Raw genomic sequence first — 13739 nt, forward strand, 5'->3', positions numbered from 1 at the left:
CAAGTAGACTTTCCTACTATCATGAGCTGATCAATACGAGAGGTGAAGAAATTTCAAATATGATATACATGAAAAAAGACAAGAAAAGCGAGGCCAAGTAAAACCAGACGGTAACCAATTTCTCATCGAGAGATAACACGCTCACCTCATTGGTCACCCTTGCAGGCGTTGTCTTACCTGAACGAGGCCCTGAGCTTCATTCGGGAGCTGGACGAGGGCAACAAACCCCTCTCGGAGGACCCCAAGGAGCCCAAAGACATCACAATCAGGGACCACGAGCGAGCCCTCATTGAGAGGATGATAGGGCAGGTGAGGCACAGTTCCTCGTTGCCGCTGCTGGTGCTTTTGTTTGTGATGGTGGTGGTGGTGGTGGTGGTAGTGTTGATAGTAATAGTTGTAGTGATGGTGGTAACGGTAGTAATGGTGGTGATGGTTGTGGTGGTGGTGGTAACAGTAGTAATGGTGGTGATGGTTGCGGTGGTGGTGGTGGTAATGGTGTTAATGGTGGTGATGGTGGTGGTGGTGGTAGTGTTGATAGTAATAGTTGTAGTGATGGTGGTAACGGTAGTAATGGTGGTGATGGTTGTGGTGGTGGTGGTAACAGTAGTAATGGTGGTGATGGTTGCGGTGGTGGTGGTGGTAACGGTAGTAATGGTGGTGTGGTTGTGGTGTGGTGGTGGTAACGGTAGTAATGGTGGTGATGGTTGTGGTGGTGGAAATCGTGGTAGTGGTGGTGGTAATGGTGATGGTGGTGGAGGTGGTGATGGTGGCGACGTTAGTGGTAATCATGGTAGAAATGGTATTATCAATGATGTTTGGATGTTTTATTCATCACAAAAGTGCCTTATTTGCATTTTCTTGATGTTTTTGTTTGCCTTAAAGGACCTATAGCTACATGATTCTCAGCTTCATTCTTAAGATGATGATTAGATTTGATACTGCCTCGAATTTGAGAATGTGTTTCAATTCAGTGATATGCGATCAAACCAAAACAAAACAACAAACGAAAATCGTCTCGTTAAACACAGAAAACACACACAACGTTGAACATAGGTTGTTTCGCTATAGTCGATTTCTTCATAATTTCATCCAAGAAAAAACAAACAAAAACACAGTCATAGAATTATTTATCCGTATTCTCTCACAGTGCTTCTCAACCACTGGGCCGCGATGTCTTCCCAAAATGAAGATGAAAAAGATTTGTATTTGGCCTACACATGTATCTGGACCTCGAAAAACTCTAAAAGAGCCACAGTCGGGTTAAAAAAAATAGAAGCGCAGTTCTAGCAGATTTCATGGTTTGATATCCGTTCGATGATACTGCGTTCAATGAATATTCATTACTCAATGTTCAATAGATATCATGATACATTGTATGGACGATTTCAAATGAAAAAGACAAACTTTACACCTTAATGCCATCATACATGTGTAATGATGGGGAAGAAAGATTGTAAAGTGTGAGAGACGGGGAGAAAGAGAAAGGGGGGGGGGGGGACGGATACACACGAACAGAATGACAGTCTTACCCAACGTACGCTTTGCCATCCAGGCCATGTTCCGCATGGGGCGTGTGGACGAGTCGATGCCGCACTTTCACCGTGCTCTGATCATCCTCGGCAACGTCCAGCCGGCCTCGCGGAGCAGCACCGTGTTCAAACTCATGGCGGAGGCCTTCTGTCAGTTCTTCCATGTTGCTTTCCCTCGACGATGCCGCGGTAATACCAGGTATGTATATATGAAAGCGCAAGAGTTGTACAATAAAGAAGCTTCAGCCAGCATGGCCAGAGAGCACACTGCATTGCGTTTTTTCCGTTTTAGATCATATTGTACTTGATCATTACAAATGGCAGCAAATATCATCCTCATGCAAAGTAGCATGTATTTTGAGCCCAGCAATAAACCCAAATAATCATGACAACGGTGATCGTTTGTTTTGTGAATTTTGTCGGGAATTGATGACGAACCTGACTATAAGCGGTTATCATTCTTCAAATAGTTTGGCGAAAGCACTTGTGTCATCGGATAGTTTGCATGTTGTTTGTCAACATCGTGTCTAAGAATTTCCTGCAAAGCAGGAGGTCAAATAACAGTAGAGATACTACAAATGATTATGTACTCAATCAGAAAATTCATAAGTAAACACATGATGCAAATTGAGATCTTATAGCAGCTTTGTCCAGATGAAGAAACAGGATAAGAAAACCACAATCTGCTATAGATCTAGTGTATTCAAAATGCGCAATATCTCGTCAGCATTTCGTTGGACTGCCTTTAAACTGCAGTTTTCCGAGGAGGCACACACTCAAATTTTTCCATCTCGTGCTTGTTTTCCGTTGCGGAAGTTGTGACGACTGGACTCGGTACAACGAGCAGGCGCGCTGCCTCTCGCACATCTGGCACTTCCACGAAAACAACCGCGACTACACGAGGGCGCTGCTGGCCGCCGTGCAGCAGGTGAACCGAGCCGAGGCTGCCAACGACGACATTTGTGAGGTGAGCATGCAGAGACCTTGCAATTTAAAGGACAAGTTCCGCCAAATAAAGGTGTGGATTGAACGAATGCAGCAATGTTAGTAGAACACAAATACAACACTAAAACAGTCTGTGACGTCACTGCAGGACAGTGATATAAAGACAATATAAACAGAATTCAACATATTTTCTTATTTCTAGCAAAGTGAAGGAGCACTTGACTAAAATACATGTACCTCTTTCAGAATTAGTATTATATTAAGGAACTCTCAGTATTGTAGGAACTCTCTTGGAAATGAGCAGTCGATTTTCACAAAAGCAGCAAATCCATGAAAACTTGAAATCTAAATTTGAGATTTTAAAGTGAGATTTTGTGATTGCACGCCACATGGTTATGGCAGTGGGAAGCAACTCTGTCATTCCAAACAAGTCCCATGAGGACCGAGAAAGAACAGATTTTGGTTCCCTGCCACTTGTCTCACCAAATCCTCACTTCCGCCAGGAAATACTCTCCATAAGACCGGTTAGCTCACATGTTCAATTCTTTGCAATATAACCAAAGGGTTGATTGTCTACCCATTGTTTCTAAAACGACATACATCTATAATTATTTGAAAACTATGCCGTGACAGGTCATACGATCCTACAGCAACATGATGGAAACGTGCCAGGCGTACAGGTGGCGGAAACTTGGACGTCGCTACGAAAAGATGGCCATGCAGAGGTAAGCGCTCTTCCTAAGTTTTAGTTTCAGGACAACATAATTATGTATGTAACATCGTAGCCTCTAGTGATTTCGTATTAACTCTAGGACTGACATTTACCTATTCAATATTTGTTGAGCTTGATTGATTCTTTAATGACCTTGTGATGAGACATATTTTGAACTGATTGAAAATGGGGAGGGGCATCGCAGACAACTGAAACATCTAGAGGCTAATCAGCTCTGACTCGTGCTTCATTTCCAGTTCGTTATAATTCAAGTAACCTCTGTTTAACGCTTCATCAAAACATCGCATGGTAACACACATCTTGTGGATGAATTATGTCGACCAAGCCAGCGGAAACATCCAAGTTTTATATTGTTTCTCAAAGCAGGATGATCGATATAATTTCTGAGTAAAGCAAGTCTTGACTTATAGCAAAATACGGTATAAATCTTTAGTTTACTTCAAGTTTGGGTGACCTTAATTGATGAGATGAAGCTATGAATTTTTTAGTGTGAACAACACTAAATGTCCTGTTATGAATACTCTGTACACCGGTATGATTGCTGAATAATGAAATAGATCACAATATTATTGTAAAACAATGTCGTACAAAGAATTAAAGGAATCAAATCAAATCGAACGATACCTAAATACAGATGTGTCTCCACGCCGACGGAGGTGGGCGCCCGAGAGCTCGGCGTCATCAGTCATCTCTACAACGTCAGCACGAAGACGAGACTCGCCAATGGAAACGTTCAAGGAGCCATAGACACAGGTAATGCGTCGGTCATGTTGTTTCGGGAGCTCCTCCTCTCTAGCAGACAGTCTCTTTCACGAACGACAAGGGAAAGCGGAGAAAACATCTCAAGCTAGAGTGTAATAGACTAAGAAAGTTTGCAGAGGACAGATTGCGCGAAGGGAAAAACCTTTTACTTTTCATCTTCTTCTTGCTCTTTTGCGTTTTTTCTTGATCACCTTTTATTCCCACCACTTGTTCGTGCCCCTCCCTATTCTCCTGCCTTTTTTTTTTCTTACTTCTTTCTTTTTCTTATTTTTTTCGCTCCTCGCCTTTTCTTTTCTTCTTCGTCTTCTATTTCTGTTCTTTTTCTCTTCTTTTCTACTTCATTTTCTATTGTATGTTTGTATCTCCAACTTCTTCTTCTTCGTCATCATCGTCGTCCTCCTCCACCACCTCTTTTTTTTTTTCATCCTTCTGTCCAACTTACAGTATCTCAGTCCTTGGCGCCAGGGTTGCTATACCTAGAGCACCAAATGTCTCCTGTTTGTGTGGGGGACATACGTGATTATCATCCACTTTTAACTGATCTTCCGTCTTACAGTTACTTCGTTTGTGTAGTGGAGTGAGAACACTGTGTGTGTGGATATGATTCCGATTATGTTGAAAAGCATTTAGAGTACCACGACCAGGGCCCCATTTCGTGGAAGATATCGGGATTGCAATTATCGTTGAAATGGCAACTTCCCGTAGCAACAGCCAATCAAATCAGTGGGATACATGTACCTGTCTTTGCCATGACGCTTGCCATTGCATCAAGAGTTGCTGTCATATCAACTTTTTTTAATGGAATGTGGGGCCTATGGTGGTGGAACTTGTAATGGTAGTAGTGCTAGAAGTAGTACATGTAATGGTAGTAGAAGTAGTGGCACTATGCCAAGAATTATAGATTATAGTACTTACAATTTCTACTACTTAAATTTAAACTATCATAATCATTATCATCATCAACGTCATCAACACCATTAATGTAATAAGGTATAGAAGGTACATATGTACATTCTTCACTGCGCAATTCGAGTGCGTGGTGCAGTTACAAGTTTGTGTTTGCCCTCAAATCATCTGTTTTTATGATCATTTTCTGTTTTTGGTAGGTTACAGCGCGCTGAAGATCGCCGAAAAACTTCATGACAACGAAATGGCAATCCAAGTACTCCCCATGCTCGTTAGAGCGCTCATGGTTGCTGGCAGGTAAAACACTACTACACGTTATTTCTCATTCCATACATGTGTCGTGAAATTCTCAATAGCAGTATAGTCACCAACAGAAACGCACGGCATGGTTGCCTCGCTTTATATAGAAATGCAAGAAATTCAACCTGCCGAGTCTCGAAACTACCACGACAGCAGCCGCTCAACACCAGCTCGGCTGTGGATATCCATCGACGTTATAGTCCTTACACTTTGGTAATGTGAAGTGTTGTAACTTATTTCTCAGTATGCTGAATGTTATCTGCCCCTCGACCTACCATCTTACCGCTGGCCCTATAGTGAAAATCATGACATATGTCCAAACAGGCTTTAGCCCCCTATCAGAAACCAGCATTTTGGGCATATGCATGTACGTAGTTTGTACAGTATATACAGTATATATTTTTCTAACCATGCTTCAGCATGTCATTCAATGAAAACACAAATATCAGTTCATTTACAAGAACAGACCAGAAAATACACGTCCAAACCTCCAATGACTCAAGTTTTCGATGATAAAACCAACCATTATTTCTCCATACCCTCGGCCTCCCCCTCCTTGGATTATTGTTTCTCCAGATTTGCATCAGCCATCGAAAAGCTTCAGAAATTGGAATACGCAGCCACGGAGGAGGAAGACGTGATGGGCAAGGGGCTCTACATCAACGGCTGCATCGACCTTGTCATGGAAACCGGTAGGTCGAATGAAAGCCGACGACGAATCGTGATGATGGAGGGAAAGGCAACGATGACTTAGCTCACTTTGTTCAATCAAGATACATTTGATGAGGAAAGGAAGATATAGAATGCATTTTCGTTGTAAAGTTGTTTGTGTGCCAGGCTAGCTGAATAGCTTAAAGGGAAAGTCCTCTTACTGTTTGAGATATTGTAATCAGTGGAAAAGAAGGAATATCCTTTCAAATGAGAATAAAAACAAGATTTTTTTCCCTGTTTTTCACAACGGACACTACTTAGTATCTGTCATGATAACACAAGACACTTCTCCCTCAAAATCATTCCAGCTGTTGAATGGTTTGATGCGAAAGAATTTCATGACTTCTATTGAAGCTTATTCTAGTAAGGGAAGTCTTGCAAAGATTTGAATGTAAACCAGTGTACCGATAAGCTGTTTTGACATACATAAGTAATTTTGTGAGCGATATTGATATTCCACAAAACAATATCAAATTTTAATTTCCACACGTTTCTTGTTATCTGCCTTTGTTCAATTATTGTATAGATTTACTCTTATCTATCGAATCCAATCTGAACATGGCGTGCAGTTCTCATTTATTCGTAGACAAAAATACGTCAAACCAAACCCATGAAGTAAAGACTGTTAAATTATGTTGAGACCACTTTTAAAGATCACAAAGTTTAAAGCAACTTTGAACTCATGTGCGTGCAGGTATCTCTCTGGAACGCCACGATACCTTGATCCAGTTCTGCCGCCAAGCGGCCGGAGAGCCAGCCTTCTCGATCAACAACATGCCGAGGTTCCATCTCATTGCAGCACTGGCCTTGTGGTGAGTCCCACCTGTATAACTTCTTTACATGATTCGCAGAGAATTTGTCTGGGATAGTGAAAAGATGGAACTTGAACACAAAGAAAAGATAGATGATACATACAGTACATGATACTATGATTGACTAGTCAGGACGTTCGATCAAGGTTTTGTTTTACCATAATAGCATGTCTTGAGCATCTGCAGGGTGTTTGCACAAGGCCTGCCCATCATGGTAAGAATTTTTGGGGGAAAAAAATCTCAGCGATACAAAGAATAGGAAAGAAAATTCCTCATTTGGTCTCACGGATAAAACATGCTTACATATTTTGTCACATATCAGCTAAAAGGTATACATGTGTGTTCAACCCCAAAACACCTGTTATAATCTCCCAGGTACGCGCGTCTCGGTCGCTTTGAGTCGTCCTGCGAGTGGCTGTCCTCACTGGAAGTAGTCATGCCGGTCAACAAGTCATGCTTCTACTCCATCCAGGGTCTGACCAAGCTGGCAGAGTGCCACCTGGTCAACTACTTCAACTGCCTCAAGAACGCCTACCAGAACACGAGGGAGCGGTCGCGGTCACAGGCGAAAGAAGTGAGAATGATTGTCAGTTGGTCAGTGCTGATGACAATAACTGGAGTTACAGGAGTCTATAATCTATGTACTCCTCAGTACGGCTATGCTTGCACATGATGTAATTATCAGTCTGCCCAATAATTTTCACTGTCATTATGTGTTGCACATAGGTTACTATGTTGGGTGCGATAAAAAGGGAATCCAATGATGGCTGTGACAATCAACTTGCTTCAAATTCAGTGTGCCTTAATTATTTCGAGTTTTTTTGCAATCTAAACTCTCCCTATTTCCACTCATTTGACATAAAAACTGGCATCGCAACATAGTGTGCTATGTCTCAACCCCGATGTCGCCATTTCCTCAGGCTCATTGATAAACTAAAGTAGATGTACCACCGTATTCATTCTTTTATTCATTTATCAATTCACTTTTCTATTTATTCATTAATTCATAATCCTGGGAAGGTATCCCGGGGAAATATCGTCGAATATTTCATTCATTCATTCGTTTATTTCATTCTTCGGATAAAAAGATTGGAAAAATAACAATCATGCATATATACACAATATGTACAGGTTAAAATGGTAAAAATACTATCAGCGAACAAATACAATAGAACAAACGGAGTGCATTGTAATAAAGAAAAATGAAATAGGATGTATCAGTAAAAGCCTAGGAGGCTTGACAGGTAGATACACCCATAACGTATGACATAGAAATATATAGCTACAGTACAGCACAGAATAACTCAATGTGTTCGCGCGTGAGCGAGTGTGTGAATGTGAGTGAATATAAGTTCTTGCGTTAAACATAAAACGACAAAAGATGAAACTTATACTTAATTTTAAATGAGTTCAGAAATTGAATATTGCGTAGCGATGGAGGCAGAGAATTCCACATATTTGGTCCAGTATACCGAATCGATTTATACAGGGAATGGGAAGTTACTCTAGATTTGTGGAAAAGTTGTCTATTTCTAGCATCATAATTGTGTACATCCAGATTCAAAGAAAACGTTTCCATCAGATACTCAGGTAATGTATTGGAAAAATAACGATGCATAATCATACAAATACTTAATCTATTAATATCATAAATATTTAGAGTGTTCAAACTATAAAATAAAGGCATAGATGGAGCATAAAATTCGGCATTTGAACAGATACGTAGAGCCCGTTTTTGAAGACGGTGCAGTTTGCAGAGTTTGGACGGGTATGCAGTGGCCCACACAGTGTTGCAATACATAATATATGGAAGAATAAATGCATTGTACATCATAAACAAAATACGAAGGGGGACAAATGCCTTATATGTTGAAGTATACCAATGATCCTGGATACCTTCGAACTGACATGATTAATATGAAAATCCCAGGCAAAATGTTGATCTAATGTCACTCCCAAGTATGTTACTACCGAACAGTGTTCAATTGCAGTGTCATTTATATACAATGATATGTTGTCATAATTTTCACTCAAATTTTGCGAATAACGAAATACGACATATTTTGTTTTGAGAACATTCAATGATAACTTATTACAGAGAAGCCAAATATAAACTAAATTCAAATTTTCATTTATGGAATCAATCAAAACTGAAAAATCAGAATGGGATGCTACTAAAGTAGTGTCATCTGCAAATAATAAGAACTGAAAAAACGGTGCACATTTTACAATATCATTAATATATATCAAAAACAGAAGGGGTCCTAATATGGACCCCTGGGGAACACCGCACAATAATGAGTTGCTATTAGAACAGTAAGTATTGTATAAAGTATAATGTTTTCGCCCAGTTAAATAACTATGAAACCACTGGTATGGTATACCACGAACCCCGTAGTATTGCAATTTGGATAATAAAACTGAATGGGAAAGGGTGTCGAAGGCCTTCGATAAATCCATAAATATTGCAATTGCATGCTTATTTTTATTGATAAGATTCAATACCCGATCATATAAATCAATTATAGCAAACTCAGTAGAATAATGAGAACGGAAACCATATTGATTAGAACAAAGAATATCATTCTGATTAAGAAAAGTGTAAAGCCTATCAAATGCTATTCTCTCCAATATTTTTGCAAAAACCGGTAGTACTGATATAGGTCTGTAGTTATTACAATCATTCTTGTCCCCTTTCTTAAACACAGGGATAACTTTGGCAGTTTTCATACTGGATGGAAATACGCCGGTTTCAAGAGATAAATTACATATATGTACAATTGGTTTAATGATAAATGTGATAACTGATTTTACAATGGAAGCGGGTATGTTATCAAAGCCAGCACTCTTGTTACCATCAATTTTGTGAACAATATCATATATTTCTGATTCAGAAACCGGTTTAAAAAAGAAAGAACGTTCAAAATTACCAGAGAGAAAATCAGAAAAACTCATAGACGTATCTGATGTATCAATCGAACGAGACAAATTTGGACCAACATCCACAAAATGTTCATTAAAAATATTTGCTATTAAAACTTGATCACATATAACATCATTTCCTTGTACTAAAATTTCAGGCAGATTACTATCAGTTTTTCCCAGAGTCCGGTTAATAAATTTCCACATACGTTTTGAATCAAATTTAGTCTTATGAAACTCATCATAATAATATTTTCTTTTAGCATGTCGAATAACAGAGTTCAGTCTATTACGATATTGCTTATAAAATGATTCATTACTGTTGTTTGGGTTCAGTTTGTACAATTTAAATAATCTGTTTTTCTTCTTGATTGATTTCAATATTGCACGTGTGATCCAGGGCTTTTTAATCCTTTTATCAACAGAACCCCTTTTTCTAAGCGGCATATGTTCATTCAATATAAACAGAAAACGGTCCAAAAATAACTCATAGGCAAGATTGGCGTCGGTCAGCTCAAGGATATCTGACCAGTCAGCTTTCGATAAATCGCCCATCAGTGATGATAATGACAAAGGTGTTATTTTCCGTGATAATACACTATGCTTTTTACTATTTGGACTCAACGTAGCTAAAGAAGAAACAGAAAAAACTGGATAATGGTCGCTCAAATCAGAGAGTAAAATACCAGAAATGAAATGATGGTCAGAAGAATTGGTAAAAATATTGTCTATAAGAGTAGCTGAATTAGAACATACACGGGTCGGTTTACATATCAGGGGGGAATACCCCATTGAAAAAAGCATATCAACGTAATTCTGAATGACACTGTTTTGGTCATACTGTATCAAATCAAGATTCAAATCTCCCATAATAAAACACACTTTCGACATTGCATTCAATGTATTCAAAACTAGGTCAAAGGATTTTATGAAATCACCGACATTTGAAGAAGGTTTACGATATACTATTCCAATTATTTTCTTGTTCTTAATTGCATCCGTGGTTTCAATGAAAAGAGATTCTACGCCATCAATAGACAATTCTACATCTTGTAAAGTTTGAACAGACAGATTTTCTCTCACATATAATGCTACTCCTCCGCCTCGGCCTTCAATACGATTAGCTTGGAACATATTATAACCCTGTAAAGAAAAATGATTTGATGTATTGCTCATCCATGTCTCAGTTACTCCTATAACAGAAAAGGGGAACTTAAGAACCTGTAAATCTTCACAAAGTTTATCAAAATTCTTATTCAAACTTCTAGCATTATAATGAATCAAGCTAAGCTTGTTCATCGACGCATTAATAGATATTGAATCACGAAACTGTTCAAAATCATAATAATTGCAATCAGGGGTGTAATTTTGAGAATAGGACCTGATTCGGGGTCAACTTGTGTTTGATGAGGACATGGGTTCAAAGGGGTATGATACCCAATTATAAATATTTGTAGATTGAGTGAATGCAGCAAAATCAAGATACTGCAATAGTGAACTTTGAAGAAAATTGGACAATCCATTCAAAAGTTATGAATTAATTAAATGTACAACAGTAATATGGAGAAAATGTGAAGTGAACTCAACATATTTTCATTTTTCTAGTATAACGAAAGAGCTCTTGACTTACCTCTTTCAAAAAGCAGGGGGAATAATGTTACCCTTAACACGTGTTAGCAACATGTCGAGGGCGTGTGTATTTTTCATAACAAATAAACTTTTGAGGAATTTCCTTACATTCGTGTCGTCCTACTGTGACGTCACGAACTGCTGTACTTTCTATCTAGAGGTATTCTACTAATATTGATGCATTCACTCAATTCGCATATTTATGTGGCTATCATTCCCCTGCAAGTGATCACTGACAGCGATACTCTTGTCCTGCGTTCAGGTCCTGGATCGCCTCAAAGTGGAGGTCCAGCGGTTCCCAGTCTTCCTGCCGAGGCTCCTGCACCTGAGAGCCTACTACCACGTCCTGCAGGGGAACAGCCGCCAGGCCAGAAAGCTGCTGACCAAATGCATCAAGGTCTGCGACAGAACCGGCAACCTCATGGAGAAGCGATGGGCGCAGCAGAGTTGGGAATCCTGGGCCGACCCGTCCGGCGACACACTCAAGAACCAGGAAGGTGCGTGGTTGGCCAGGTCCACGGACGCCGCGAGTCGCTACAGCGGCGGGCAAGCGTCTGAGGTCGAGGTCGTCAAGTTTCTTCTGCCCTTGCCGCGACAGCCGACAGAGTAAACGATGGTGCTTATCAAACACTCGACAGTAGCTTTTAGATTACTCAGATTTAATCATTTTTGTATCTCAGCTCGTGCGAGTATGATACAAATTGCAAGGGATTATCAGAAGGCAGGCATCAGCTGGCTGTAGCACGACATCTGATCACCGAACGGCGATCGTGGCGTTTGAAGTGACCAAATCGTTTCTTTTAAAGCAAACATGTCGCGCGATCAGATTTGCTCTAACAGGTTTCTTTTAAAGCAAACATGTCGCACGATCAGATTTGCTCTAACAGATACAGTTATACAGATAACAGTTATAAATATAATGTCTTGTTACTTGGCAGCATGCTATACTAACTAGGTCTTTTTCTCCGCTTCATTTTAAGAAAGCGTTATTCAGTTGTTAGAGCAAGTTATGCGTGTTCACCACCATGTGTGTGTATTGTGCGCCTGATTGGACTTTCGTAGGACTTGTAGTCTTGATTAGTTAGTTAGAACGATATTGCGTCCTTCCCTTTTAAGCGTGTAAATAGTTTGCAGTATTGATCAAATCATACTGATTAGTTCTTTTTTTGCAGATAACATTTTTTAGATTCAGAACAGCGAATGAAACGCTTGTAGAAACGAATTTTGTTTACACAGTCCTGTACCTGTGAAATGAATACTGTTATCTTATTATCAAGATAGATTATTCAATATAAGTGGATATCATTCTTGATAAATCGTCCCATTTATCCGCTGTACAAATATGCTGCATTTCTGACATGTATAACTCTAGTAAAACTGATGTTCTGATGTTTCAGCTTATCTTCTTTGGTAATGTTCATTTTATGCCCTCTGAATCGTTTCGCAAGTAGATTTCTGCAGTGACATCATAGATGACATTTCAGATGTGCTTTTTATCACTTTTCAGGCGTTCTGCAAATGCAGCTTTACATTCTTTACATTTGTTACTAGAGCAAGTTTTATCGTCACCTTGTCTAAGTAAGAAAAAACGAAAAAAAAATCCTTATACAGCGTCATGTGATTGGTCGCTGTCATGTCTGTAATAGTCCATGTCCAACCTTAGCTGTTCCAGTGTAATGAGCGTGATGTCTTCATTCTGATGACTTACATTTGTTTTACTGTTGTTTATGTGTTTGTTTGGTTTTGTGTGCGTGTTTGTGTGTGTGTGGGTGTGTGTGGGTGTTCAGTGTAGTTCCCCAATTGAAATGACCATTTCATCTACATTGACCCTCCCTTGTCAATAGATACCTATCTAATTCTAATAAAAGGAGGTTTGGAGTGAAAGCGACGACATAGATAGCGTGCCTTCCGACGGGGAAAGGGCCAGACTTTGTTGCCGGTTTGTTGTTTGTTTTTGTTTTGTTTTTTATCTGTTCGTTTGTCTGTGTTATAGGCGGCATACAGGAAAATGAGTACCTCCGTTCCTCTGGAACGTCGCAGAAAGCATCTGCCTTCGCCCATGAGAAAGAAACCAAAGGGATATATAGCTAATGCCTCTATTTCTTCCGTTTTCGTTCACATCATTTGCGGGTATACAGAAAGTCAAAGTATTCACTGTTCTTTTCTTTTTAATGTTTATCACCTGATAAAGTTGCCTTGGCATTAAAGAGATTGATTTGTGACCTAAGTGCTATTTCTTTCTTTGACCTTGTCATGATATCTCATTTATTTATTCATTATTTTCTATTCTGTATTAATGCGCTTATGAAACATCTGTATTAAGCGCTATATAAATGTTATTTATCGTTACTGTTGTTGTTATTGTTGTCATTATCATTAGTGACTATGTGAAATCAACAGTAGATCTGTTATTTCTTATCCTCCGCCCCCCCCCCCCGTATTTGCATTCGCGATGATTTGCAAATTGCAATGTCAATGTGGAGTCAACTG

The 13739-nt window shown here is 39.4% G+C and overlaps 1 protein-coding gene across 1 annotated transcript in view; it reads left to right on the top strand.

Moving 5' to 3' along the window:
- Positions 1–11859, top strand: part of LOC139718227 (adenylate cyclase type 10-like) — a 51557-nt gene extending 39698 nt beyond the window's left edge. The window contains exons 26-35 of the mRNA XM_071629706.1: positions 166–309; positions 1553–1728; positions 2346–2496; positions 3108–3199; positions 3842–3960; positions 5076–5172; positions 5752–5867; positions 6581–6698; positions 7074–7272; positions 11512–11859. Of these exons, the coding sequence (XP_071485807.1) occupies positions 166–309; positions 1553–1728; positions 2346–2496; positions 3108–3199; positions 3842–3960; positions 5076–5172; positions 5752–5867; positions 6581–6698; positions 7074–7272; positions 11512–11859 (1560 nt within the window). The remainder of the gene's footprint in view (positions 1–165; positions 310–1552; positions 1729–2345; positions 2497–3107; positions 3200–3841; positions 3961–5075; positions 5173–5751; positions 5868–6580; positions 6699–7073; positions 7273–11511) is intronic.
- Positions 11860–13739: the final 1880 nt, after the last annotated feature.

This window comes from Diadema antillarum, unplaced genomic scaffold, assembly GCF_040938485.1.
Source record: "Diadema antillarum isolate AM-2024a unplaced genomic scaffold, OU_Dant_1.0 scf00000091, whole genome shotgun sequence".
NCBI classification, from domain to species: Eukaryota; Metazoa; Echinodermata; class Echinoidea; order Diadematoida; family Diadematidae; genus Diadema; species Diadema antillarum.